The 27,605-nt window shown below is 42.6% G+C and overlaps 1 protein-coding gene across 4 annotated transcripts; it reads left to right on the top strand.

Moving 5' to 3' along the window:
- Window positions 1–183: 183 nt before the first annotated feature.
- Window positions 184–27,186, top strand: LOC148038042 (WD repeat-containing protein LWD1-like). 4 transcript variants are annotated; one of them, XM_087668260.1, is made up of 5 exons: window positions 184–425; window positions 1,505–1,567; window positions 1,785–1,886; window positions 25,608–25,717; window positions 26,042–27,186. In XM_087668260.1, exons 4-5 carry the CDS (start codon window positions 25,702–25,704, stop codon window positions 27,076–27,078), a joined length of 1,053 nt encoding a protein of 350 aa, XP_087524386.1. In that variant the 5' UTR covers window positions 184–425; window positions 1,505–1,567; window positions 1,785–1,886; window positions 25,608–25,701; the 3' UTR covers window positions 27,079–27,186. The 4 variants fall into 4 exon arrangements, with proteins under 4 accessions (XP_087524386.1, XP_087524377.1, XP_087524403.1 ...); XM_087668251.1 differs by having other exon boundaries at window positions 1,498–1,567; XM_087668277.1 differs by having other exon boundaries at window positions 1,498–1,567; window positions 25,608–25,736.
- Window positions 27,187–27,605: the final 419 nt, after the last annotated feature.

Here is a 27,605-nt window from a genome sequence, read left to right as displayed (position 1 = left end):
TCAGTGTGGCCTCAATAATAACCACATGCAATTAAGATGTCTAGCTAGGTATGGCTCTAAAATAGCGACACCTCGTCAAGTCATCTAGCTAGGCGTGGCGTGTCTCTAAAATGGCTCATGGATGCAAAGCATATGCCTAGTGAATTTAAGATGCTAATTCGATTCCGAGGGAGGGACCGGTCTTGAACTACTTGCACACGGGACAGTTCAGGAGTTCTAGCCAAGTGATCTCTAGCAAACCACGTTTCTACTTGGCAGGTAGGGGGTTCCCATGCGACTGCCGTTTAGGTCTCACACAGACCGACAGAGAGCGCGCTCGCGAAGGAGACAGTGCCTCCTCCCATACCGTCTGCAACGAGCTTGAAGTCGCCAGTAAACTCCTGAGGGGGACTGTCGCCGTTGGAAGTCTTCTTCAGAAAATGGAGGTACATTTGCTTCGCCTGCTCCTCTCTCTCTTTTCGCGGTTGGATTGAAAGATTGAAAGCTCTGTCTTTCCATTCGGATCGAAAGCAATTCGTCTACGACTGTGGAGATGAGAGACTTCTGCAGATTTGCAGCTTTGATCACCCGTATTTTTGGTTACATGGTATCTTGTTAAGTAGGGATTTCTGGCACGAGATAGTAAAAGAGTAAGAAGAGTTGCAATTGCTAAGTAGCCTCGACAAACCATGGCCTGGTACTGACAAACCAAAAGGCTAAGAGAGGAAATACTAGACGCAGGCTACGTGATAAGAGCAAATGATGCATCTATCTGAAGTGTAAATGATAGGGGTAACGAAGTAGCAAGGGTGCAGTAGATCAGAGCAGCTTGTCGAAGTATTTGGAGCACATATTCATGGAAAATCAAGTAGGTTCAGCAAGAGATTTGAAGGTGACTTGTGACTTTTACAACAGAAAAGAGAAACACAACAGAGTCACTTTTGACACACATTGTGTAGCAGATTAAAATAAGGTGAGCAAAGTGCCTTTGTCGTAAAACTTTGCATGGTGGCGGAGCAGGGCACTTAGCATTCTTTTGCAAGAAAAGAAAGGGAAAAAAATAAGGTGGACTAACCGAGTCTCCTCATGGAACAAAGCTCGTCAGAGGACAGGAGGGTTGCAATACTCGAAGAAGATAGTCTGATTGAGGTACTTGAGGAAGAAGGTGAAGAGATGGCGCAAACATTGCAAAGGTAGATCACAAGTCAGAACACAGGTTGAAGCCAGAGGCACACTACTTAAGGTTTGTAGGGGCTTGTGAGTAACAGACCATTTTTGGGAGATCCAGCTATTCGCTATGCTACATTTGTACATTGCAAAGAGTACCCCTGCTGGTCAAAACCTCTAAAATATTGCTGAAATCTCTGAAATGCCGGAATCATTTGTTTTCTTTAATCTTTTGTGTGGCAGCATGTATTTTACCTCCACTTGGCTGAGCTTCACTGGTTTGCACTCTGGCTTTTTGTATATATAATCATACTTTTTCCTGTTTTGTATATAACTTCCTAAGCTTGTCAGCTTGCAGGAATTATTTAGCAAAGTACTGGGCCTGCAGTATCAACAGCAGCAATTCCTCTGAGTATTTGAGGTGTGTGCTTGGGTTAGGGTGAACTCTGCTTCGTGTTTCAGCTGCACCACATATTGAACAATGGATTAAATGCATATTAAGCACTCTTAAGAAGAACACATTTCTGGTGAAGCACAGCTCTCTCAGTCAGTTTTGTCATCATTCAGCTTGTATGTTTTGGAGCACTCCATAACTTCTGAGACACAACATAATGGTGACTTTGTCTATTGTGTGTCAGGCTTCTGCTGTATGTCAAGTTTCTGAGTGTTTAGCCCCCAAATTTTTTGTTCTCATTCCAGCAAAGGTGTCTATATTGGGTTTCTGATCCCAAGTTATTCAGGTACACTGCTAAGCAATAATCTCCATTTCTTTAAAATGATTTATTGAACATGTTTGTCCAATCTTATAGTTTGTACATTTACAATGGATATTTTTATTTTTCTTATGTAAAGGTTAGTAATATCTTTCCGCTTCACTTTTGGTACCTCCCAAAGGGCCTCCTTAGTAGCTCGGCTGCCATGCACACTGTGAGCATGTCATTTGGTCCACATGAATGTTGTAGGTCTTATCAATGAAGATGCAGATTACATCTCCTTGTCCCACAAAGAGCATCCTTAAATGTTATTATGCCCTAGAAGACCTTATGAAAATCCCTAGACAATGACAAACCAAATATGGTTTTAAATGAAAGCAACTATGCATAAGCCTAAGAAAACATTGAAAATATGTGTAGAAAGAACAATATATGTGAAGGAGTAAGTGTGAGAGTGCGCAGTGGAAAGCAACATGAACATAGAATGAAAGAGATGAAGGAGACTGAAAGAACGCAGTGAACTGAGGGAACAAATTGGCAGAAAAGAATGATACAATGCTGGTCTCAGTCAGTCCCAACCTGCAGCTCGGAGTGTTAAGAGTGGGTGCTGACTGGAGGCAAGAGATCAAGAAGATGATAAGGAGGGCTGACACGAACTTAAAAATAAAATGAATGACTGACAGTGGAGAGGGCAAGCAGCTTATCAACAGCAAGAAATGCTGAATATTACTAATTTGCATTCAATGCAGGTTGGAGCAGCAAAAATTCATTTAAAAAAATGCGAGGTGCAATGTACAGAAATGTTGCACGTGCTCAATAAAGTGCATCCTGTCCTAGGCAATGAATGCCTGTAAAATGAGGAAACAAGCTGCCTGGAGTGAAGTGCAGAGACACTTTCCTCTTAAATTATGGGACAAATAAACTAGATGGCAAATACATTGTTAGATCTTTTAATATCCTTGGTTGAGGCTGATAGGCAAGAGATGACTATACATTACTACACATGATTGCTAACCCCCCTCTCAAATCTTGGATGGTGTAGAAGCCAAAGGTGCGGAATGGATTCGAGGGTGTTAGGATGAGTGACGATGTCAATGAAGTCCTCTAATGAAGAATGCCAACCAAAGGAATGAGACCCCTTCTCTAGATACCCCTAATGAAGAATGCCAACCGAGGAATAAGCCCCCCCTCCAGATACAAACTGAATCCAATGGGAGGTCCCCATAGGCTTATGGGAGTGGAGAGGCTTTGAACGGATCACTTGGATGATGCTCTATTGGTAGTGGGTGAGCCAAGCTATGGACCTAACTGTGAGATGATAGCGAGGAGCTATTGAAGGCACAATAACTTGCTAGAAAAGAGCAACAATAGGGACCAAGGACCATGGAATGGGCATGGAAGCGGCAGGGGATGGTGGCTTGATGAAAAAGGAAAGAGGCCATTGCATGACACGAAGGCTTGATGAAGATTGCTATGCGTGAAGAATCTCCTCATGATCTTAGTAATCTCCTTTTGAAACACAAGGGTGTTAGACAGTCATTTCCTGGATAGTTGGTAGATAGTAGGTTCCACGTTAGTAGGTTGGTGGACAGCAGGTTACACGTCAGCAGTACGGCAGGATGCCACGTGGCACTGGTATAGTCGGCCAGATTTACTGGTACAGTCAGCCAGATTTACTGCAGTCAGTTGCATTTAATGCAGTCGACCTGCTGCAATTATTTCCTATTTTTCGACTATTTATAGCCGGTTTCGTGGCTCACCTGCTGCAATTATTTCCTATTCTTCAACTATTTATGGCCGGTTTCGTGGCTCACTCCAGTATTCATTATTCAGATTCTGATCTTGAGATCTGTTGGTTGAGACAGACTGTGCTCGGGCTGATGGAAATCGAGGTCATCAAGTCAGAGACATACGCAGATATTTCCTCTGTCCCCTAGTGTATTTCTATACTCATACAACATATTACACCGCAGATTTTCTGTGTTTACATTGTCTCCTTCTCTCTCTCTCTCTCTCTCCCTCCTCTTTGTGTTTACTCTCTCTCAGTCTTTGTCCTACGCTTCCGGATCGTTGCACTTTGACATGGTATTAGAGCGGTGAAGATGGACTGATTGAGAGCTGAACCTATTTGAAGAGGAGATTTCATCGCGACACAAGGCAACGTTTCCAGGTTTCAAGGGCGAGTAGGAGGGCTGCGTATCGGATCCAGGCTAAAGTGAGTGTGGGCGTGCGGAAAAGGAGTCTAATCGGTGAATTTGTTGTAGGTTATTGCCGTTCGAAGGTGAGGAAGGCTGCGTTTGAGGCCTTCCATTGCAGATTTTACATTTTCATCGCCTCCGGCGGATGAAGAAGGTTTTTTTAGTGGAGGAATCAGTCCTAGAAGGTTGTGTTTTCACAGTCACAGGGGGCGGCTTTTGCGTTTGTGCAGGTATTGCAGGTTAACATGTCTTCAGAGACTGATTTGGAGTTCCAGGTGATCATGGACAGGAAGGTGCCTATTCTACTGGCTCTTCCAACGGATCAAAAGCTTGATGGTGACAGTCACTGCATTTGGCGGGTGATGATGTTGGCCATTTTAGAGACTTATGATTTGGCGGAACTAGTGATGGAGGAGATTAACAGGCCCTCAGTGAGGGATGAGTCCAAACTCTCTTCCAATGCTCGTGCGGAGTTGACCAAGGCCCAGTCTCATTGGAACAAACTGAATGCTAGGATTTACTCTTTTCTATTTCTGTTTTGCACCATAGCCGTGATAGCTCACATTGAGCACTTGACGGTGGCTCGTGAGATATGGCTAGAGCTTGACCAGATGGACAACCGGATGATCCTGATGAAGAGGGTTTCTTTGGAGGTGCAGATGCGGATTTTGTCCGTGAATAAGTCTTCTTCGCTTCGGGAACATATCAATAAGCTTCGGCAGCTTCAGATGCAGGTGCTTTTTATTCCGCTCTTATTGCTTCAGGATGGGAGTCAACTCTTTGGTGGGAAGAGTTGGTTCCTATGGTCTTGGACCAAGAGGAACAATTGAAGGGACAGAATGCTTCCAAATCAGAGACATTAGTTGGCCAAGCCTCTCAGAAGAAGAAGAAGGACCAAAAGAAGGAGGACAACAAATCCAAGAAGGACAAGGAGAAGGAATCAACTTGTCATATTTGTGGCAAGACCGGTCACTGGAAGGATTGTCCTGACAAATACATGAAGGATACCAAGAAGGACACGAAGGACTCTGGAGCGGTGGCTGCATCCTCATCTCTATATCGAAGACTTTTGATGCTGCGATGACAGCTCCCCAGGCTCGAGAGTGGATTGTGGACAGTGGTGCCTCACGGCACATGACTCCTTTCGTTGGTGTTGCCCATTTGCAACCTTCGCGTGGGCAGATCCTCATTGGAGACAACTCTTCTGTGTCTATTGCTACGCCCGGTGAGATGCAGCTTATTCGAGATGGACGTAGTGGCACCCACACCTTTGAGGTGTTGCATGTGCTAGGATTGGGGTATCATTTACTTTCAATTCATAAGATTTGTGCTCTTGGTCTGTTGGTGGAGTTTGACAGTGATACTGTTCGAGTTCTTGATCGTGGATCGAGGAAGGTTCTCTCTGCAGGGTATGAGGAGAATGGAGTCTACAAATTGAAGTCTTCTTCAGCTCTTACTTCTCTTCTTTTTACTTCTCAGACACAGTCCGAGCTATGGCATGCTCGGTTTGGCCACTTGAACTACGAGGATCTTCGAAAGGCGTCGCGAGGGTCATTTGTCCGAGGCTTGCCGGACATAGTCGTGAGTCATCAGCCATGTGTCTCTTGCATTCGTGGAAAACTGCATCGGGATGCGATTCCCAACAAAGCTTCTAGGTGGTCTACTTCACCCATGGAGCTTGTATCTACGGATCTTTGTGGCCCGATGAGGACCGAGTCCCTGAAGGGAAGCTTGTACTTCATGTTGATTGTAGATGACTATGGTAGGATGACTTGGGCCTATTTCTTGACTTTGAAGTTAGAGGCTTTCTCTCATTTCAAGGATTGGCTTTTTTTTGAGGAGAATCGTTTTGGCCGGTGACTGAAGACCTTGCGTTCAGACAAGGGAGGTGAATTTATGTCTAATGAGTTTGCTCGTTTTTGTGCAGATAGAGGCATTCACTAGGAGTTTGCTAACACCAACACTCCCCAAGAGAATGGCATTTTGGAGCGGAAGAATCGAAGTGTGATCGAGATGGCACGTACCATGATGGAGCATTGACAGACATCTCCGTTTTTGTGGGCCAAGGCAGTGGCTACCACAGTTCACATCCTTAATCGATCTCCCACTTCGGCTGTTGACAGGATGACACCTTTTGAGGCTTACTTCGGGACTAAGCCTGATGTCTCTTATTTCAAGATCTTTGGGTGTGATGCTTATGTGCACATTTCGAAGACGCAGCATGATAAGTTCGAGGCGGCTTCTCGACGACAGGTTTTTGTTGGCTATAGCTCCCAATCCCAAGGTTATTGTTTGTTTGATCCTGTTAAGCGGGATGTCTACACGAGCCGAGATGGCCATAGAGGGGGGTGAGGAGCACCCTGTCCTTGGAGATCCATGGGAGAGTTGGGCTCCCGAGACAGTTTCTTTGGAACCAAAGCCTCTTGATGGAGATTCTTCTTCGGATTCAGAGTCTTCTCTTTCACCGGCCACCTTGGAGAAGCTCTTCCGGTGGATGTTCCTGAGTCTTCAGCAGATGGAGAGCGACGGGGAGAGGTTCCTCCTTCTCTTCGTTGGGCCTGTGACACCCTACGAGATTCAAGGATTGAGGGGATCCCTGAGGAGTGGGAACCGCAGGATAGACCGTGGCGGTCACGGAGGAACCAGACACATTCTTCGGATCTTGTTTGCTTCAACTATTGTTTGCTGACTCGTGTTATGCAGGATCGAGAGCCCACTTCAGCGAAGGAGGCTTTGTAGTTTGATCATTGGCGGAAGGCCATGGAAGCCGAGTTGGAGGCTATTGAGAGGAATGGCACTTGGTCTCTTGTGCCTCGTCCCTCTCACAAGAAGATGATTGGTGTCAAGTGGGTCTTTTAAGACCAAGTACCTTAGCGATGGTTCTTTGGACAAGCACAAGGCTCGCCTTGTTGCTAAAGGTTTTGCTCAGCGCCCAGGCATTGATTTCCATGTTCCTTTTGCCCCCACTTCTCCTATGGCGACTATTCGAGCTGTTCTTGCCTTGGCTGGCCATAGGAGATGGCCTGTTTATCAGTTGGATGTGAAGTCGGCCTTTCTGAATGGTGACTTGCAGGAGGAGATCTATGTTGAGCAGCCTCTTGGCTTTGGATCCTCGGATGGAAAAGTGACAGGTTGAAGAAGGCCTTGTATGGCCTCAAGCATGCTCCGTGTGGATGGAACAAGAAGATTGACTCGTTTCTTCATTTGAAGTTGGGATATCGGCGCTCCAAGGCCGATCCGCAACTTTATGTGCACACTTCTGAGGTTGGTCGTGTGTTGTTTGTGTTGTATGTTGATGATTTGATTTTGACAAGGGATCATGCACAGAAAGTCCATGAGACCAAGACAGCTTTACATCAAGCATTCGAGATGATGGATTTGGGGCTTCTTCATTTCTTCTTGGGTCAGGAGATTTATCAGTCTCAAAGGGGGATTTTCATCTCTCAGTAGAGGTACATTCAAGAGCTCTTTGTGACTTTTGAGATGGAGACTTGTCGACCATTACTACTCCTATGGATCCGAATTGGAAGGCCACTTCACACTCAGATTCTCCTTTGATGGACGCTTCACGCCACCGTCAGTTGATTGGATCCTTGATTTGGCTTCTCAACACTCGTGTTGATCTTTGTTTTGCTGTGGGTCTTCTGGCAGGTTTCATGACGGAACCCAAACAGGTGCATTGGCAGGCTGCCCTAAGGATTCTTTGGTATTTGAGGGGGACCTCTGACTTAGGGATTTCTTATCCCACAGGTACAGATGCTACAGATTTGGTTCTTGCAGGTTGGAGTGACTCAGATTGGGCTGGCGATGTGGACCACCATCGGTCTACTGCAGGCTACTGTTTTATCTTGGGTACAGGTGTTATCTCTTGGAGTAGCAAGAAGCAGCCCATGGTACCCCTTTCTTCTACTGAGGCAGAGTATCGGGCTGCGTCTTCCACCACATGTGAGGTTGTGTGGCTTTGGAGATTGTTGGAGGAGCTTGGCTGTGACATTAATGTGACATTAAAAGTAATATTTAATGTTGCATTAAGGTCATAAGTGTGGAATGTGACATTAAAAGGGATATTTAATGTTACATTAAGGTAAATTTAGGGGAACATGCACGAGAATGACCGTCCGGGCTCTTGGGCGCCCGAACGGGGTCAAGGGGAGCCTAGAGAGTAAGGGAGTCCAGAAATAGTAGGACTCCAGCTAGTTGACGGCTGGCAAAGAGATAAGCTACAAGGCCAGCACTTATCTAGGCGTGGCTGGGAGGTGAAGAACACTCGTGCTTCCATCAGTTTTCAGGAAATCTGTGCCCGTAATCTAACATTGGTATCAGAGCCTATGTTTCTGATCATTAAGAATCTGTCAGGCCGTCAGTCAAGAAGCGGGCCATCAGTTAGAAGTGTTCTGTTCCATCGCGTGAGAAAGCGTGTCGTCTACCCTGTCCCGTCGCGTGCAGTACTTCCGCTCTGCCCCGTCACATAAGAAAACCGTTACGCGATCTGACGGAGTATTTCCGCCCTGCCCCGTCACATAAGAAAACGGGCCGCGAAGAAAAAAATTAAAAGGAGAAGCCACGTCACGTCACATTATTGTGACCATTTCGTTGCGGGCAGGAAACGATTACACCATATCAAGGCGACCCGTCTCGTTACGGACAGAAAAGAATAATAAAAAAAAAACGTAAGGACCAGGGTCACGAAGACCAACCAGACCAGCGCGAAGACCAACTAGGACCAGACGAGCAGCCACCAGCATCCGCGAGGACCAGGAGTGGAGTCGCCAGCATTCGCGAGGACGAACCAGCTCAGACGTGAAGCTGCCAGCAGCCGCGAGAAACAGATCAGAAGTGGAGCTGCCAGTATCAGATTGCTGTTGACAGATAGGATTGCTTCTGAGGCGGATAAGACTGCGACTGCTGTGAGGCAGGCAAAAAAATTCATACATAACTGAAGCCACAGCATGCCATAAAAAATCAGGGAAGTATTTTATCTTGTATGCAAATTTCTTATTTTTGCTTTCCAATTCCAGTGTATTAATGGCAGAAAAAGGGAAAGAAAGGGTAATGGAAAGTTCTAGTTCTGGGGATCAACCTATGGTAGATCCCCATGAACCAGACATACAAGAAGAACAATGGGAAGAATTTTTTGCCACGAGAGAGCAATTTGATGATCTTTCTGCTCGTGTGCAAACTCAGGGGGTTCAAATGGAGTTTTTAACTCAAACACTAACTGAAATAAAATCTCAGTTAACTTTATTGTTGGAAAAAGACAAAAATAAGATAGAAATCTCAGATGTCCCATCTTCATCGAAAGATTTAGATGCGACCATTCGAGATTCTAAAGAACCCCAAACCTATCATAAATTGAGGGATAATCTGGTTTTAAAGGATATGAAACCACCTCAATTTTACGGGGAGGAAAAAGATAGGAATAAAGATACAATCTTTAATTTCCTCCAAAAATGGGAAGATTTACATAAATTAAAAAATACACCACCACATCTCCAAGCACTGGAGGCCAGTTTAACTTTGGGCCCCAAAGCATATAAGTGGTGGCGAACCTTAAAGGAGGCGAATAAAATACCTGAAACTTGGGCTCAATTTGAATCCGTATTTTTAAAAGAATTTCTTCCTAAAAATGAAATGGAAAGAAATTGGGAAGATTGGGATTATGTCAGACAAAAGGGACGACCCCTACTGACATATTTGGAGGAATATCGTGAGATAATCCTCAAACTAGAAGGAATTGATGAATTCCAAAAAACAAGAGGATTCATTAGGAGACTGGATAAAGCCTGTAAAAAGGAGTTTACCTAACACGCTTGAAGAGGCAATTAAATTTGCATTAATTTATGAAGATAGTACGCGTCCAGGTACACTCACCAGTCTCACTGATATGGAGCCCAAGTCTAAGGAATTAGAAACCTCAAAATTTGTGGGCAAATTTAAAAGAAAAATGCCATTTTTCAAAGGTAAAAAACCACCTTTTGAAAAGAAACCATATATGAGGCCAAAGCTAAGTCCTGATGACTTTGATAAGGCCAAAAAGCAAAAATTGTGTTTTAATTGCCTATCCCCTAACCATGCTGCTTGGAATTGATATGAAGCTGATGAATAGTGTTTTACGGCCCTATCTAGGACATTTTGTAGTAGTCTTTTTGGATGATATCTTGATCTTTAGTAAATCAAGAGAAGAACATTTGGAACACTTATTATTAGTATTCTAACTGTTAAGAACACATTCCCTTTATGCGAAGAAAACTAAATGTGAATTCTTTGCACAAGAGGTCAAATATTTAGGGCATATAATCTCGAAAGAGGGAATCAACATGGATCCAGAAAAAGTAAGGGCAATTATTGAATGGCCACCTCCACGGAACCTGGAAGAGCTGCAGATCTTCCTAGGTTTATCTGGATTTTATTGTAGATTCATTCGAGATTATGCCAAAATAGGTGTTCCAATGACTGACCAACTTAAAGGGAAAGGGAAAAGTTTTAATTGGGAAACAGACCAAAATGAAAGTTTTCAAAAACTTAAGGTAGCTATTGCTACAGCTCCAATATTATTAATAGTGGATCCCAATAAACCATTTGTGGTTGAAGCTGATGCCAGTGATAAGGGAATAGGCGCGGTCTTATTACAAGAAGGTCGACCAATTGCTTTTGAAAGCAAGAAATTAGATCGTGCAAAACAGAATTATTCTGTTTATGAGAGGGAGCTGTATGCAATAGTACATGCAATGAAGAAATGGAGGCACTATTTGTATGGTGCCAAACTTTTGATTTTATCGGATCATGAAAGCATTAAGTGGCTTAATGATCAACCAGATTTACATGGGCGTAAAGCCAGATGGGCCGAACTCCTCCAAGAGTTCGACTATGAAATAAGATATAGAAAAGGAAAGTATAATATAGTAGCTGATGCACTCAGCAGAATGCCCATCATTAATGAATTGAGTTTTACTCAGTTCACTTCCAATTTGCTTGAATCTTTAAAAGGGAAATGTCAGGTTGATCCGGCATATTCCAACATATGGGAAGCAATAAAAAATGGGGATCCAAATGAAAGTGCTTCTACTGAGGAAGGAATATCTGAAGATGTTCAACTAGGAAATGGAGCATCAGGGGTTGCTCAAACTGGATTCAAGTGGAAGAATTTTACCATTGATAATGGTTATTTACTCTACAAGGGTAGGGTATGTGTCCCGAAAGATATAGAAATAAGGCGCCAGATACTCTTTGAGTGTCATGATACCCCTAGTGCGGGACATCCAGGAGTTAATAAGACTTATAGTCTTATTAAAATGCAGTTCTATTGGCCTGGAATGAATAAGGACGTCCTTGACTATGTGGTCAAATGTAATAAATGCCAGGTTAATAAAGCTGAAAAATTAAAAATGGGAGGACTTCTCCATCCATTAGAAATTCATTCGGGAAAATGGGAGAGTATCTCCATGGATTTTATTGTTGCTTTACCTAGAACACAGAGGGGGCACGACTCTGTGTGGGTAATTGTGGATAGGTTAACCAAAATGGCTAGGTTTATTCCAACTTCAACTGATGTTAAAATACCAGAATTGGCTAGATTGTTCGTAGAGAACATATACCGATTGTATGGCCTTCCGGCAAATATAGTTTCTGATCGGGATAGAAAATTTGATAGCCATTTTTGGCGTGCGGTATTTAGGAAATTGGATACTAAACTTAGCATGAGTACGGCGGATCATCCGCAAACAGATGGGCAAACTGAAAGGGTTAACCAAATTTTTGAAGATATGCTTAGGGCATATGTGAGTAAAAGGCAAACTAATTGGGAAGAGTATTTACCGATAGCAGAGTTTGCATATAACAGTGCCAAACACTCTTCCACTGGATATAGTCCATTTATGTTGATGTATGGGTTTCAGCCCAGAGCTCCTTTTGCAGTAGGACTGCATAAGGAAAAGGTTCAGGCAGCTAAAGACTTTTTGGAGGATATGAATAGTATGTTAAAATTTGCTTAAGAAAATATTAAAAAGGCTCAAAGTCGAGCTAGAGCATATGCCGATCCTCACCGAAGAGACATCTCCTTTGAAGAAGGAGAATTGGTTTACCTTAAGGTGCCTGAACAAACTAAAACTATGAAAAAGGGACATTGTCCAAAACTTTCACCAAGGTATTGTGGTCCTTTCATAATACTTAAAAGGGTGGGAGAATTGGCTTACAAGCTCCAACTACCTGCTGGTAGTAAAATACATCCAGTTTTTCATGTAAGCAAATTAAGGAAAAAGCTGGGTGACTTGGATAATCTAGTTTTAAATGATGATATTGAGGAGTTATTCTATGACCAATCTAATCCACATGAACCAGAAAAAATATTAAATGTTCGTAATAGACGAACGAGGAATACTATTTATCAAGAATGTTTGGTGAAGTGGAAAGATTATTCAGAAGAAAGCTCAACATGGGAGCGAGTAAGTACTTTAAAGAAAAGGTTTCCCGATTTACAGTTAGACCTTCCAAATATCGTTTTCGAGGACGAAACCGATTCTTAAGGGGAAGGAAATGTGACATTAATGTGACATTAAAAGTAATATTTAATGTTACATTAAGGTCATAAGTGTGGAATGTGACATTAAAAGGGATATTTAATGTTACATTAAGGTAAATTTAGGGGAACATGCACGATAATGACCGTCCGGGCTCTTGGTCGCCCGAACGGGGTCAAGGGGAGCCTAGAGAGTAAGGGAGTCCAGAAATAGTAGGACTCCAGCTAGTTGACGGCTGGCAAAGAGATAAGCTACAAGGCCAGCACTTATCTAGGCGTGGCTGGGAGGTGAAGAACACTCGTGCTTCCATCAGTTTTCAGGAAATCTGTGCCCGTAATCTAACATTGGCTGCCCCTAGACTCGTCCTACTCTTTTGCGGTGCGACAATGAGAGTACATTGCCTTGGTACGGAATCCAGTATTCCATGCCCGGACGAAGCACATTGAGATCTAGTATCACTTCATTCGGGAGAAGCTTCTGGATGGGACCATTGATGTGGAATACTGCATGACGGAGGATAATCTTGCAGATTTGTTTATGAAGGCGCTTCCCCAGGCTCTTCTTCGGCAGCATTCCAGATCCCTTAGTCTTTTGACCCGTCCAGGATCTAAGAGGGGGTGTTAGACAGTCATTTCCTAGACAATTGGTAGACAGTAGGTTCCACATCAGCAGGTTGGTGGATAGCAGGTTACACCTCAGCAGTACGGCAGGACACGTCAGCAGTACGGCAGGATGCTACGTGGCACTGGTACAGTCGGCCGGACTTACTGGTACAGGCGGCCAGATTTACTGCAGTCGGCTGCATTTAATGCAGCGGACCTGCTGCAATTATTTCCTATTTTTCGACTATTTATAGCCGGTTTCGTGGCTCACTCCAGTATTCATTATTTAGATTCTGATCTTGAGATTTGTTGGTTGAGACAGACTGTGCTCGGGCTGACGGAGATCGAGGTCATCAAGTCGGAGACATACACAGATATTTCCTTTGCCCCCTTGTGTATTTCTGCACTCTTACACAGCATATTACACCGTTGATTTTCTGCGTTTACAGTCTCCTTTTCTCTCTCTCTCTCTCTTTTCTCTTTGTGTTCACTCTCTCAGTCTTTGTCCTACGCTTCCGCATCGCTGCACTCTGACAAAGGGGCCAAGGAATCCAGTCGCATCTTTGAGATTGTCTCCCTTTGAAAGAGATGGGGGGTAAGGGAACCAGCAAAGGAGATGGTGGGGGGTGGGGTAGAACTTGTGGGATAGGGTGTGCAAAGTTAGAAATGGGCGCACAATGAAAAGTTGCCTTGTGGGGTTCGTCACAGTGGAAGGGGAATAGAGCCAATATAGCCCTCTCTCTTGCGCCCTTGTTGCAAGAATGACTCTTGATGTAGTCTTGAATAAATGCTCAGTGAAGACAATTGGAGTCACGAGCCTTGTAAGGCAACTTGGCAAGAATGGAGAGGAGAAAGAAGCCCAAATTTGGGATGTGTAGGACTTTCAATATAGAGCTCGAAGATGGATGGTCGGAAAATAGAGGCAAGGTGCTAACTCCACAAATAGGCAGTGATGAGATGTCACCTATGATGATCTTGGAGCCAATTGTAAAGAAATGCCCGAACAAAGATAATGAACAATTGAACAGCATAGATTGGGGCAGCTCGAACAGTGTGTAGTAGCTGACTAAAGTGTTAGAATGATGAGGGAAGCAATGAAAATTGAAAATGCAGCTGCAAATGCCGATGTGGCAGCTAGGTGATTGCAGCAGCAAATCAGTAAATGCAGGCTGCAATCATTATGTGGTAGGTTGGTGTCGGCTCTTGGTCAGCAAACGCAGGCTGCAATCATTATGTGGTAGGTTGGCATCGGCTCTTGGTCAGCAAATGCAGGCTAGAATGACCTGAATCAGCAAAATGTATGTTTGGCAGCAGCTGATCAGTAAATGTAGTTTTTCTGATGACATCAGCAGTGGATGGCAATTGCAGCTTGCAAGGTGGAAATGCAAGCTGAAATAGTTCTGACAATAGCAAACGCGTTGAGCTAAAAATGCATTACAAATTGATTAGCTCTTTGAAACAGCCCCAAAGTATGTATATTATCTAAAATTTCATTCAATGGTGCATGGTCCTAGAGAGTTTCTATGTCCCATAAGCAAAACCCTAACTTGGGAGGATCCTTCTAGTAGTATCTACATCTATAAATAGACAAGCTGGTCACCATTCAGCCTATCCGTGTCTTATAGGTCTTGGCTACCAGCCCTCTTCCACTAGCTGTCCAACCCTCAATGACTGCTGCTACGTGGTCTACAGTTGTCATTGCACCTCTCACTACTGCTGGTAACTAGTTACCATCATCTTCCAATGGTTACATGGCTGCGTTTACCTATTCTAGTCTTAGAGATTGTTGCATTTCAGCTTGTAGTCCTTCCATTTCTAGCATGGGCTTGACGCATGTTTGCATCTACAACAGGCCGTTTTTGTGTTTCAACACTTTTCTTCATCAGCCTCTACTTTGATTGCTCTTGGAGCGAAAATGGATAAATGCTCATAAATGTATGTTTATAAGAATAGAATGCTAATGCATGGGGTAATTGATGATTGTGGGTAGCAAGTACTGTAAGAGCAGTCTATTGACTAGCTTGGTTAGAATATTTGCAAAATTGTTAGATGAAGGCACAAACTGTAGGTGAATGATGCTTGGCTCAACCTGCTCTCTAGTAAAGCAATAGTGCATTCCAACATGCTTTGTTTGTGGATTGATGATGCGGTTATCAGCTAGTGTGATGGCACTTGGATGGTTGCAGAAAATCACAATTGAAATGTCACATGGAAATTGAAGTGTTGTCAGTAAGATCCTCAGGTAGACAGCCTTTGTAGTGCTGTCATAAAGAGCCTAATACTCTGCCTTGGCTATGGAAGGTGCCATTATCTCCTACTTACGGCTAGACCATACACTGAGAGCTATGCCTAGGGAGATGTATGTGCCATGGGATTATTGGATGTTAGGATCTTTTGTCCAATGGAATTTATGTATTCGTGCAAAATCAAACCACAGCCATATATCGGTTCATAAGAATAAATACGATGAACACATCTCAACACATGCATGCAAGCAATTCAATGTGACATTTTAGATGCATTGACAAGCAGAATGATATCAACTGTGCAATGGATGCAAAGGTCTCAATGTATTCAATGCCTTGCTTTTGTCAAAACCTTCACTTTATAAGGCGAGCTGAAACCGGTCTATGACTCACATAAAGTGGTAGTTCTTTCAATCAACACACCTGGTCTTTTCACACACACACACACACACACACAAATAGAGACCTCACTCCCTCCCTCAATACCAGATTGGCCTTGAAGACCGGCGTCCCTCTCGGTATTTCTTTATCAATTAGAAGATGGGAAGTTACAAAAATGAAATGTTCCACAATACATAACCTGTGAACTGTTGGTTTTCATCTTTTCTGAGTAAATCCCAGCTGCATAAGGACAATACAGCATGACTAGAACAACATCCCTTTTAGGAAAGCATTTTTTGTGACCATAACTCAATGATTCAAGTGCAGAATTGCAGTTTGCAGAACTTTGTACTTACTGTTTTTACTGTCCAGCACATCCAGAACAACATCCATTTTAGGAAAACACTTTCTGTGACCATAACTCAATGATTCATGTGCAGAATTGCAGTCTGCAGAACTCTATATTTATTGTTTTTACTGTCCAACATATTGAGAACAACATCCCTTTTACCCTGGTATCATTCCAGTAGTAAAACAGTCCCACAAACAACACTAAATCAGAGCTGAAAAACCATGTTCTTGTGTGGCATGGTCATCACTTTCTTTAGTTCTTGCATTGGAGAAGCCAACAGCTGCTCCTGAACCTAGACAGTGAGGCTCTTGTCTCAATAGAAGTGCAAAGAAAACACAAAACTGTACCTTCGATGGAATGAGCCCATCATGCAGAGCATTTCCTTTGAGAATAGAGAGAGAGTTGAACAGAGGGAGTAAGCTCTACCTCCGTACATGAGTTAGAGACGAAGAAGTACTCTCCATAGCTGATGTACTTGCAGCAATCTGCCCTCAGCCCTTCAAAACTTCATTTTGAGATCTGCTCCTCATGCCTATCACGTTTTTTTTAAAAAAATGCTCTCTCTCTCTCTCTCTGTGGGGAATTTGTGCCACATGGCATACATGTAACAATTTTCCCGTTTAAACCTTCCGGTCTAAAATTCTCTATGATCAATGCAAAATATGACCTCGATACAGACTACAGAATTAATCCTCGTGCAAAAATAAAGATAATGATGCGAACAGATTCTGGGGTTCAAAAATAGTAACTTTCTAAGTTTTAGAGATGGTGACCCTTGCATTCCTCAAGTTGTTCTAAGCAACTTTTATCATTGCAACCGCATCAAAAAGTGTAATGTGGCTCAGTTAGGGTGGCTTTTATTCCGTGAGCATTCTCACATGTGCATCTTCTGTCTTGGCCAGACTCATTGTTCTGCACCATCTCCAATGGCTAGCACATAGTCCCAAACCACTAGCATTCTATTCTTCAGTGCCCATTCAATATGGAACTGATCCTAAGGCTCAGACAAACCATTAGTCCAATTTGTCCCAATGGCTGCCTCTTTTGGCCATGCAAAGATCTTGGCTTAATCCAAGAGAACTCTGGGAGTAAAAAGCATCAACAACTAAAGAAAAGAAAAATAAAATATTTATATAAGTAAATAAGGAAAGCAATTGCAAAAAGTATCACCACTTGGTGACATGAGCCTTGTAGTTATCCAAAATTCCATGAGCTTTCAATTCAACTCTAAAGATCCATCTAGTACCACTGATCTTCTTATGGTCCCAGACGATCCACGAAGGTCCAGGTTTTGTTTCGATTAATACTTTCGAGCTCCTTTCCCATGGCCTCACACCACTATGGATGCTTTAGAGCCTCTTGCCAACTCTCTAGCACAGAACGTGCTATATGATCTATTGTAAAGATAGATGCAAATGAGGCAGTAGGTGCAAGTTGGACATATTTTCTAGGGCCTTGGATTGAATCTGTTGAAAGGATCTCCAAATCCTACATGCTTTGTTGGTACTAGCAAGGTAATGGGTCCTTGGAAGTTGGTTTGGGAGTTGAAGACTTTGTAGGTGGGGACTTGGACCTTGGATCTTAACCGGAATTGCTTTTACATTGAACATGTTGGTTGTAGGGGCTCAATGGAGAAATATGTCCTCGGTGGGGTCATGTGACATGTAGCTCCATTGTCCACAATGCAAGCAAGGGGAGAGTTGCAAGGTTGTGTAGAATGGGTTTGTGTGGTCGCCTTCTCAGGAGGGAACTTGCAAATATGGACTAAGCTTGTATCCTTTTGTGTCTCTACAGACACAAGCTGGGCATGTGGTCCAACAAACTAGTTAGACATGCCCTTTGGAGTTGAGAATGATGCCGACTATGATGGTTGACCAGCGGGTGTGTGGTTTTGAGTCGGCCTCTGCCCTTGATATTGTTGGTTATTACCACGCTGCCTCCCTTGTAGGGGGTTACTCGATTGATTGAGGGGTGGAGGTTTGATTCCTAGGTTTATGTTGTATGCCTCTAGCTTTGAGTGACACTTATTGTCCAAATGTTGGGCCTTTGATAGTGTTGCCAGTACCTATTTTTCTTAGGTACATTTTGCCACACTGGTTTGAGAGAGGATTGGGTGTTCCCTTGTGACTTACTAGTTTGATTTTGATTTTGTGCCTTCTTGCCTTCCCCTTGTTGCCCCTATTGAGAAGTATTAACAAGAGCCCCTTCTAAACAGGAGGTGACGTGTTATAAAACTGATCAAACAATTGGCCATAATGCATTAATGCATTAGTTGACACTCAAAATTTATAAACGTAGGCATAGTTAGTTGTGAAATCACTTGCTAAACAAAGTCAAAGTATTTCTTTGGGGGACTTGTTTGGGAATAATGTGACCTACTCATTATGGGACTTAGGAGCCTATGTAGTGGATAACTCTGTGAGCAAGCATTGATATTTAGCCAACTTGGCCTTAAGGTCATATTGGTTTGAAATTCTAAATTCTTGGAGCTGATGGTTGAGGTTTATATATGATGGTTCCTATCTCGAGCCACATAGTAGTTAGTCAAGTGTTCCCACCATTTCAGTGCTAGGTCAAAATGCTAAAGCTGTGAATGGAATTTTGGGAGCAATCCTTGTATTGACTCAATGATGGTAGAGGTATCTAGGCTTTTCAAGAACGGACAACCTTACGTGGAACAAGGTGAGGGTTTGGTTGGGGTTCTAGCCCTTGTGCAATGTCCGACAAATATTATGAGTCTAGGACATGGCTCATCAAGTTTGACCTAGTAGTATGGTTAGACTTATTGAAATGAGTCTTATTAGTGAATGCATGCTTGGTTGACGAGGAAGAACTATGAGGTGTCGGATAGAGTAGGTAAACATGCATGGGCTGAGAGAGTCCAAGAGGTGCCAAAGGAGGAGGCATTGGAACTCTGTAGATGTGTCCAATTGTCAGCTAGGACAGAGTCGTGTAACCAGAGGGTCCACTAGGAGCATAGTGTAGGTAAACATGCATGGGCTGAGAGAGTCCAAGAGGTGCCAAAGGAGGAGGCATTTGAACTTTGTAGATGTGTCCAATTGTTAGCTAGGACAGAGTCGTGTAACCAGAGGGTCCACTAGGAATAGTTGTGTGGGCAAAATGTGGTACCAATTGGTCCACACTTAGAAATGCTTGGGAGGTGATCCCATGTGGTGGAAATTCTGAAAGTGTGTGAGATGGAGGTGGAGCTGCCCCCCTAAGTGCATTTGTACCACTCGGATGTGAAAATGTAGGGGTCCTTAAGGATGTGCCTATATTTGAAGAACCCCTTGGTGTAATGTGAGATGCCACATGTGGTGTGTGGAAAGGGAAGGTGAAAGGTGTGAATGTAGATGGAGATACAATGGAAGAAGACGTTGGATTGGGTTGGGTTTGAAATAGAGGTCTTGATGAAGTGGAAGCAAACATGTTAAATTGATTTTGAGAATTTAATCGTGGAAATTGAAATATAGATGATGGTGGAAATGAAGAATGAGATGATGCATCAGCTTCAGATTGACTTTAAGATCCAAAACTTGAAGGAAAGGAGGATGAAGAAAACATGTTTTCTTTTTGTAAGCATCTCTTCTCTTGTTTATATAGAAATATTGGTCCTCTTTAGGACTTATGTTGAAATGAGAATTTCGAAGAACAACTTCAGCTTGAATATTACTTAAATCTTTGCTCATAGGTGGAAACATTAGGAAATGATTTGGAAGTAAAAGCAAGAGTACTCGGCACTAGAGTAGATGGAGGAGAAGAAAGTATAGGCTTGTACTCTGTCCTTTCTGCAAATCAATAGATTTGTGCATTGAATCCAAAGGGGAATAATAAAGTTTATCTTCTAGTTGTTGAGCTAAAAAAATGCATCATACACTGATTAGCTTTTTATTACGGCCCCAAAACTCCAATTAACTAAAGTTTCATTAAATGGTGCATGGTCCTAGAGAGTGTCTATGTCCCATAAGCCAAACCCTTGTTTGGGAGGATCCACTTATCTATAAATATACAGTCCATCCTTGTTTTGCAGATTGTTGGCACCTATTCTGTGCTGTCTACACCTCTTCGTGGCAGATATCTTAGTTTGAGGTTGCTGTCCATCAGCTGGCACCTGCATCCAGCCATAGTACGGGGGAGTTTCCGAAACGGGAGAAACAGAAACGGGAAAACCGGAGTTTTGGCCAAATTTTGGAAACGGGGAAACGACGTTTCGGACTGTACACTAAAATAAATATAGTATTATGTGGATATGCAAATGTGTCAATGCCTACAATAACATGTACCCAAATTTCATACAAAACTTTTGAGTCCATGTTATATGATTGAAATCATGATTCATTACACATGTCATGACTCACGAGTGAAGATTGAAGAGTTAAGACTCAATGGTTGAAACTTAAGACAACTTAACACAATTAAGACCCAATTTTCAAAACTGAAGGCAACAAATGAATTATAATTTATGACTCCTAAATCATCTATGATCTAAAGAGCAGTGAAGACTGACATCAAGAAGAGTGGAGACTGACATCAAGAACAATGGAACAAGAATCAAGATGCATAATAAGCGAAATCAAGATACAATGATACATGTAACTATGTCATGTGAATAATGAGTTAAAACTCAACGTCCAGTGAGCATTGAGCACTATGTACTAGTCTCTAGACTCTAGTAACTACTGAGTAATAATTATCAATATCAATGAATGACTGGCAACTGTAGTCTGGACAACAAGGCCTGATGTCTTTGTTGGGAATGCATGCCAAGTGGTCTTTCACGCGTGTTACGCTCCCTAAATTCTCCAATCCACAATAGTTGCACCGCCAAAGCCCTCGTATCCCTTGATTGGAGTGACGTGTCTCCAATATGGATCCAATGCCATGATTAGCCTTTAGGTAATGGAGGGGAGAAGAAGAAGAAGAAGAAGAAGAAGAAGAGGAAGAAGAGGAGGAGGAGGAAGAGGAAGAGGAAGAGGAAGTCAAAGAAGAGTAGGAAGAGGAAGAAGTAAAGGCTAATGGGGGGAAGAAGAGGAAGAGGAAGAAGAAGAAGAGGAAGAAGAAGAAGAGGAAGTAGTAAAGGCTAATGGGGGGAAGAAGAAGAAGAAGAAGAAGAAAAAGAGGAAGAGAGAGGAAGAAGAAGAGAAAGAAGAGGAGGAAGAAGAAGAGGAGGAGGATGAGGAAGACGAAGAGGAGGAGGAGGCGGCGGCGGCGGCGGCAGCGGTGGCGGCGGGAGCTGGAGTGCCCCGAAACGGATGGTAGGATGCCGAAACGCCGGTCTGCCGTTTCCGTTTTGGTCCGAAACGGCCGGTCCATTTTGGCAGCCTGGAAACGCCGTTTCGGGGTACTAAGCATCCAGCCCTCCGGAGTCACCAGACTGCTGTGTTTACTGCTTGCTGACCAGACATTTGCAGCCTGTGTTTTCAGTCCAGCAGCTGTTGCCAGCATGCCGTGTCATCATTACTGCTATTTACAATAGTTGCATGCATTCTATTGACAATCTCCAGCATGCTCCTTGTTGTTCGAGTTGTGCTAGACCCGGTTGGTAATGATCTAGGATCTCAAGTGGCCATACCCTTTTGGAGGCCATTTGTTGCATTTTTGGATCCGGATAGAGGAGGACATGCTCTCCAACTCATACCCTTTGCCTTGGTCCTGCAAAGACATGAGACTTCAAGGTTCAGTAATTACCTTGCATAGTATGTTTGTCGCATTGAGCATTGTATTTTTTCATTATTCATTTATTCATCTTTGGTGTTCATTGTAATTTGTCTTTGTGTTACCCTAACCCTATTGTTACATCAATAAATGTAACTTATTGGGAAACAAGTGCGAGAGATGACTGTCCGGGGGCCTTGGGTGCCCATACGGGGTTAAGGGGAGCTTAGGAAGTAAGTGAGTCATAAATATAGTATAACTCACTAGAAGTTGACGGCTGGTAGGAGAGTCACGACGTCATTCTCTCTAGCAACTTTCTAGGCGTGGTTGGGTGGAGAGTCGGAGAGGGACCTCTCGTGCTTGAAGAAGGGAGTTGGGAGAAGACAGTCGGGCAGCTATGTAATACTTGGAGAAGGACAATCTTGCAGTTATTTAATACTGGTATCAGAGCCACTCCGATCACGTCCTGTGTTGGCGACTGTAGTCGGGTCACCACGCCAATCTTACCTTTGATGCTGCGCTTGCCTCAAGTCGGGTCACGTCCTGCTTCTAGTAATTTCGGCCACGTCTTGCGTCAACACAAGCCACACTAATCATAATTCCGGCCACGGCACGTCTAGATTTTTTAAAATTTTTAGGACCGTGTTCACTCACACGCTAATCTAGCGTTCCTGTCGACAGGCCTTGTTCTCACGCGACCTGGTTGTGATGTTCAGTCACACGCTAATCCAACGTTCCTGCCAAGAGGCCTCGTTCCTACGTGACCTACCCACAATCAGTACAGATCTAAGGAAAGCCCCACTGTTCCCCACCTTTGTAATCGGGGAAGTACCCCACCTTTGTCTGCAAATTTCTTATATTTTCTTTCCAATTCCAGTGTATAGATGGAGGGGAAAGAGAGAGAGGGGGCAATGGAAGGCTCTAGTTCCGGGGACCACCCTATGGTGGATCCCCATGAAACTAAAATGCAAGAAGAACACTGGGAATAATTTTTTGCTACACGAGAGCAATTTGATGATTTAACTGCTCGTGTGCAAGCACCAGGGGGTTCAAATGGAGTTGCTAACTCAAGCACTCACCGAAATAAAATCCCAATTAGCCTTATTACTGGAAAGGGATAAAGGTAAGGTAGAGACCGTAGATATTCCATCTTCATTGAAAGATGTAGATGTGACTATGCAATATCCTAGGGAACTCCACCAAAAGCTAAGGGATAACCCAGTGTTAAAAGATATGAAACCCCCTTAGTTTCATGGGGAGGAAAAAGATAGAAACAAAGACACTATCTTTAACTTCCTCCACAAATGGGAAGACACTATCTTTAACTTCCTCCACAAATGGGAGGATTTGCACAAATTAAAGAATGCTCCACCACATCTCCAAGCACTGGAGGCCAGTTTAACCTTGGGGCCAAAAGCATATAAATGGTGGAGAACTTTAAAGGAGGCAAATAAAATACCTGAAACTTAGGCTCAATTTGAATCGGTCTTTTTGAAAGAATTCCTTCTTGAAAATGAAATGGAAAGAAATTGGGAAGATTGGGATTTTATCAGACAAAAGGGAAGACCTTTGCTAACATATCTCGAGGAGTATCGTGAGATAATCTACAAATTGGAAGGAATAGATGAATTTCAAAAAACAAGAGGATTCATAAGGGGACTATATAAGGCCTGTAAAAAGGAAGTGAAAAGGAGTTTACCTAAGATGCTTGAAGAGGCAATTAAATTTGCATTAATTAATGAAGATAATACACGTCTAGGTGCACTCACTAGTCTCACCGACACGGAGCCAATACACTAATTTATAAATCATGTATATGTCAATCGATACACTGTTGATCATTGGCTTATCGGCATTTTAAATTCTTCATATCTCTCGTTTAAGTGTCTTTGTGAATTATCTCTATTTATATATAGGTATGGATGTGCGCGTGTAGGCATGCGGACGTGCGTGTGCTTTTCATGTCACAAGGCCACTTATTGTGGTTTGATTTTTATGAAACATTAGTTGGATTCAGATGCGTATGATTGAGTATACTAGATGTCTGCAAACGTCTGCATACACATTTGGTATGCAGACGTATGAAAAGCCATTTCATACCTATCCGTTTTTTGGGTTTTTAAAAAAATGACTCTTGATCGGTCAAAATTGCCACTTTTTGCATGGCAATATTTTTTCCTGCAATCTCAATATTTTCTCCTGTAGTTTACTTGCATGTGCAGCCTACATGCCTTAGCCTGCCAGCAAGTTCAATCATCAGCTTGTGCACTGTGTAGAACCAGGGCAGTGTGTGCAGAAATTCAGATTCAAGGCAACATGCTCAGCATGTGCAAAAACAGGGCAGTGTGCTCTCAGCCTGTGCACTATGCAATGTGCTCACTGCTGGCTGCTCTACAGTCTACATGAGCTTTTTCAAAATTCATACAGTCCCCTTGTCAAATTCAATGTTTTTTATGCTTGGTTTTCTAAGTGTAAGCTTTGTTGGAATGTTTACAATTCCCACTAAGGTTCGACTTATTGTTCTTATATTTTTCTAGTTTTAAAAGAAAAAAAAAGGAAATGTATGATTCAGCCTGGGGGTTTGAATCATACTTCAATCATACTTTCATACCTGTACATGTATGGAAGTATGAAACATACGTTATCAACTATGTATGAAACAAAATTTGTTTAGGCTCAAAGAGTTGTTTCATTTCTTAAACTTTTGGGGGATTTTTAGTATTGGGTTCCTACCACGCTATCAAGATTTAGACATCCACACATGCATGGCCTAAATGCACTTCATTGAGTCTATTGACTCAACCTTAGTCTTTAATGTCAAATCAATGTGCTCTAAAACACTGCAGGTGCATCCTTCTTGTTGGCACCATGTCTCAATATATAAAAGCCGAGTTCTTGTTGTGAAGGTGTACATGATACAAATTTGTTTTTGTCTTGGTGCTTGTGTCTATGTATATTGGTCCAACCCATGTGAGATATTATGGAATGAGGCTCAACTATGTCCCTCATCATGGGATGAGGATTAGATGCTTCCCTCATCAGTCTAGTTACATTCTTGTGTCAGTTCCATCCTAGCATTTGTATTAGGCCATTGTTCTTACTTTGGCCCAAGGATGCAGTCTCTCATTTTTCTTTTCCAGTTTATATTTTTCATTTGCTGCTTAAGAGATTTAGTTTTGCCAAGGTTTGTATGTATCACTACTTTTGTGTCACAGTCCATTTTTAGCCTCTAATAGATGTTATATTTTTTTCTCTGTCTTCTCTTTCTCCTTCTGAGTTCCCACATCCCCACCACACACCAAAACACCACCCACTCATCCAGAGCCCCCCGGCAAGGTAACCGCGAAATGTGTCACTCTTGAAATGTTGTGTTTCAGCTGAAATGTTTCACCTTTGGGTATGACCCAAGTCAAATGCCACATGAAACGGTAGAATAACACATTTAAAATACACATGTTTAGATTATTTTAAATAGAACTTGTTCCTTTTTCTCGGAGTGAAACATATATTACACTCTGAAATGTTTCAGTAGTGAAATGCATTCATGTTTCAATGCTGCCAAAACACATTTCTTGGTTACCATGCCTCCTGGTTAGCCACTAGTCAGAGGCCCAAAAGAATCTCAAGGTTGCATCTCTTTGTGCTATGCCGTCTTTTTGTATATTAAATTTATTGAAATGAAAGTGTTAGCTCAAACTGCATTTTGGCTTTATTTTGTTCTTATCCACTTTGACTCATTATGTTTCTCATCTTGATTTCGTACTGCAAGTTATAATGTGCTTTTTTTTTTCTTGATAGTTATTCAAATCAAACTCCTGCCAACGGGAGTCCGAATATGAAACAAACTCTTAGAAAGTGACACTGTAAGAAGGGCAAGTGTTTTTTGATCACCATGCAGAGAACCTATCGTAAGCACCCATCTTATAGGTTGGGTCTAGTTCACAGTATCAAGACATGGAGTTTGCTTCTTGTTTTCTTTCTGAATCGCAATAAGCATATAAAAGCTCTGTTCATAAGCCTCCCCCCTTGTTACTGGCTGATGGTCAGAAATGTTAAAGGTCCAGCTTCTGTGAGAGAGGTTCATATTTGCTCTTCTGTAGGCCTGGAATTCTTGACATTATTCGTTTTCTGGTTTAGATTGTCTAGTTAGTAGTTTTCCTATCGAGATTTTGGAAGTCACAAGGAGTTTCAACCTGTTTAAACTAACATATCTTATTTTGCTTCTATGTCAGCTATACTGAACATGGCAAGTGATCAGGATGCATATACACAAGAGCCACAAAAAAGATCTGAAATTTACACACACGAGGCATCATGGCAAATTTATGCAATGAATTGGAGTGTGAGAAAAGACAAGAGATTTCGATTGGGTATTGGTAGTTTCCTGGAGGAATACAATAACAAAGTGGAGATTGTGCAGCTTGATGAGAAAACAGGAGATTTCAAGGCAGATCCTAAGCTTTCCTTTGATCATCCATATCCCCCAACAAAAATTATGTTTGTTCCTGATAAAGAGTGCCAGAAATCTGACTTACTAGCCACAACTGGTGACTATCTCCGGGTCTGGCAGATCCAGGATGATAAAGTAGAACTCAAAAGCATAATGAACAATAATAGGAACAGTGAATATTGCGCTCCCCTTACTTCGTTTGACTGGAATGAAGCAGAACCCAAGAGGATTGGAACGTCCAGCATTGATACAACCTGCACTATATGGGATATTGACAAGGAGGCAGTTGATACCCAATTGATTGCACATGATAAAGAGGTCTATGACATAGCCTGGGGTGGTGCAGGTGTTTTTGCTTCTGTATCAGCAGATGGATCTGTACGTGTGTTTGATCTTAGGGACAAAGAGCATTCTACCATCATCTATGAAAGTCCCCAACCAGACACACCCCTCCTTCGATTAGGCTGGAACAAGCAAGACCCAAGGTACATGGCTACTATACTTATGGACAGCTCGAAAGTGGTGGTATTGGACATAAGGTATCCTACCATTCCTGTCGCAGAACTGCAGCGACATCAAGCAAGTGTAAATGCCATTGCATGGGCACCTCATAGTTCCTGCCATATCTGCACGGCAGGAGATGATTCACAAGCCTTAATTTGGGATCTCTCGACAATGAATCAACCAGTTGATGGAGGGCTGGATCCGATACTTGCCTACACAGCAGGAGCTGAAATTAATCAACTGCAGTGGTCATCAACTCAGCCAGATTGGGTTGCCATAGCATTTTCCACGAAGTTGCAAATTTTAAGGGTGTAAACAGACCTTGTGATTGACTTGTAGTGTGGAGTTTTAGGCAGGAGTCTTGAAGCTGTGCATCCCCCACTGTGTGCTATTCAAATAAAGTGATGACACCTGTTACTAGAAGTTTCCATGTGTTGGTTTCCGTGATTTTGTGGGCCATTTTCTGTGCCAACTTTCTTTTACATCTGAAAATAGGAAATAGATGGCACGTGTGTATACTGCTTTTTATATTGTTGTGCTACAATCCTGGGCTGTTTAAGCAGGTAGTGACCTCCGTATAACTTACATTGTGTTACCCTCAAGTTATTGTATGATGTGGTTTGTATGCAGCTTTATTGGTAACTTTTATTGTTGCGAACATACTATATATCTGTTTTTTTGAATTTTGCAGTCTATATATGAAGAGTGCAATTTTCTGTGGTGGGTCTAGGGTAAATGGTGACGTGTGATGCCACCTAACATGAATTGCATGCATGGTCACTGGCATGTGGAAATTATGGACTCCATACATACCTTCAACTAATGTAGCTGGCCATTATATC

Source organism: Lygodium microphyllum, chromosome 3 (assembly GCF_053477565.2).
Source record: "Lygodium microphyllum isolate KBCC chromosome 3, Lygodium_microphyllum_v1.1.10, whole genome shotgun sequence".
NCBI classification, from domain to species: domain Eukaryota; kingdom Viridiplantae; phylum Streptophyta; class Polypodiopsida; order Schizaeales; family Lygodiaceae; genus Lygodium; species Lygodium microphyllum.
This window is presented reverse-complemented; position numbering and strand designations above follow the sequence as displayed.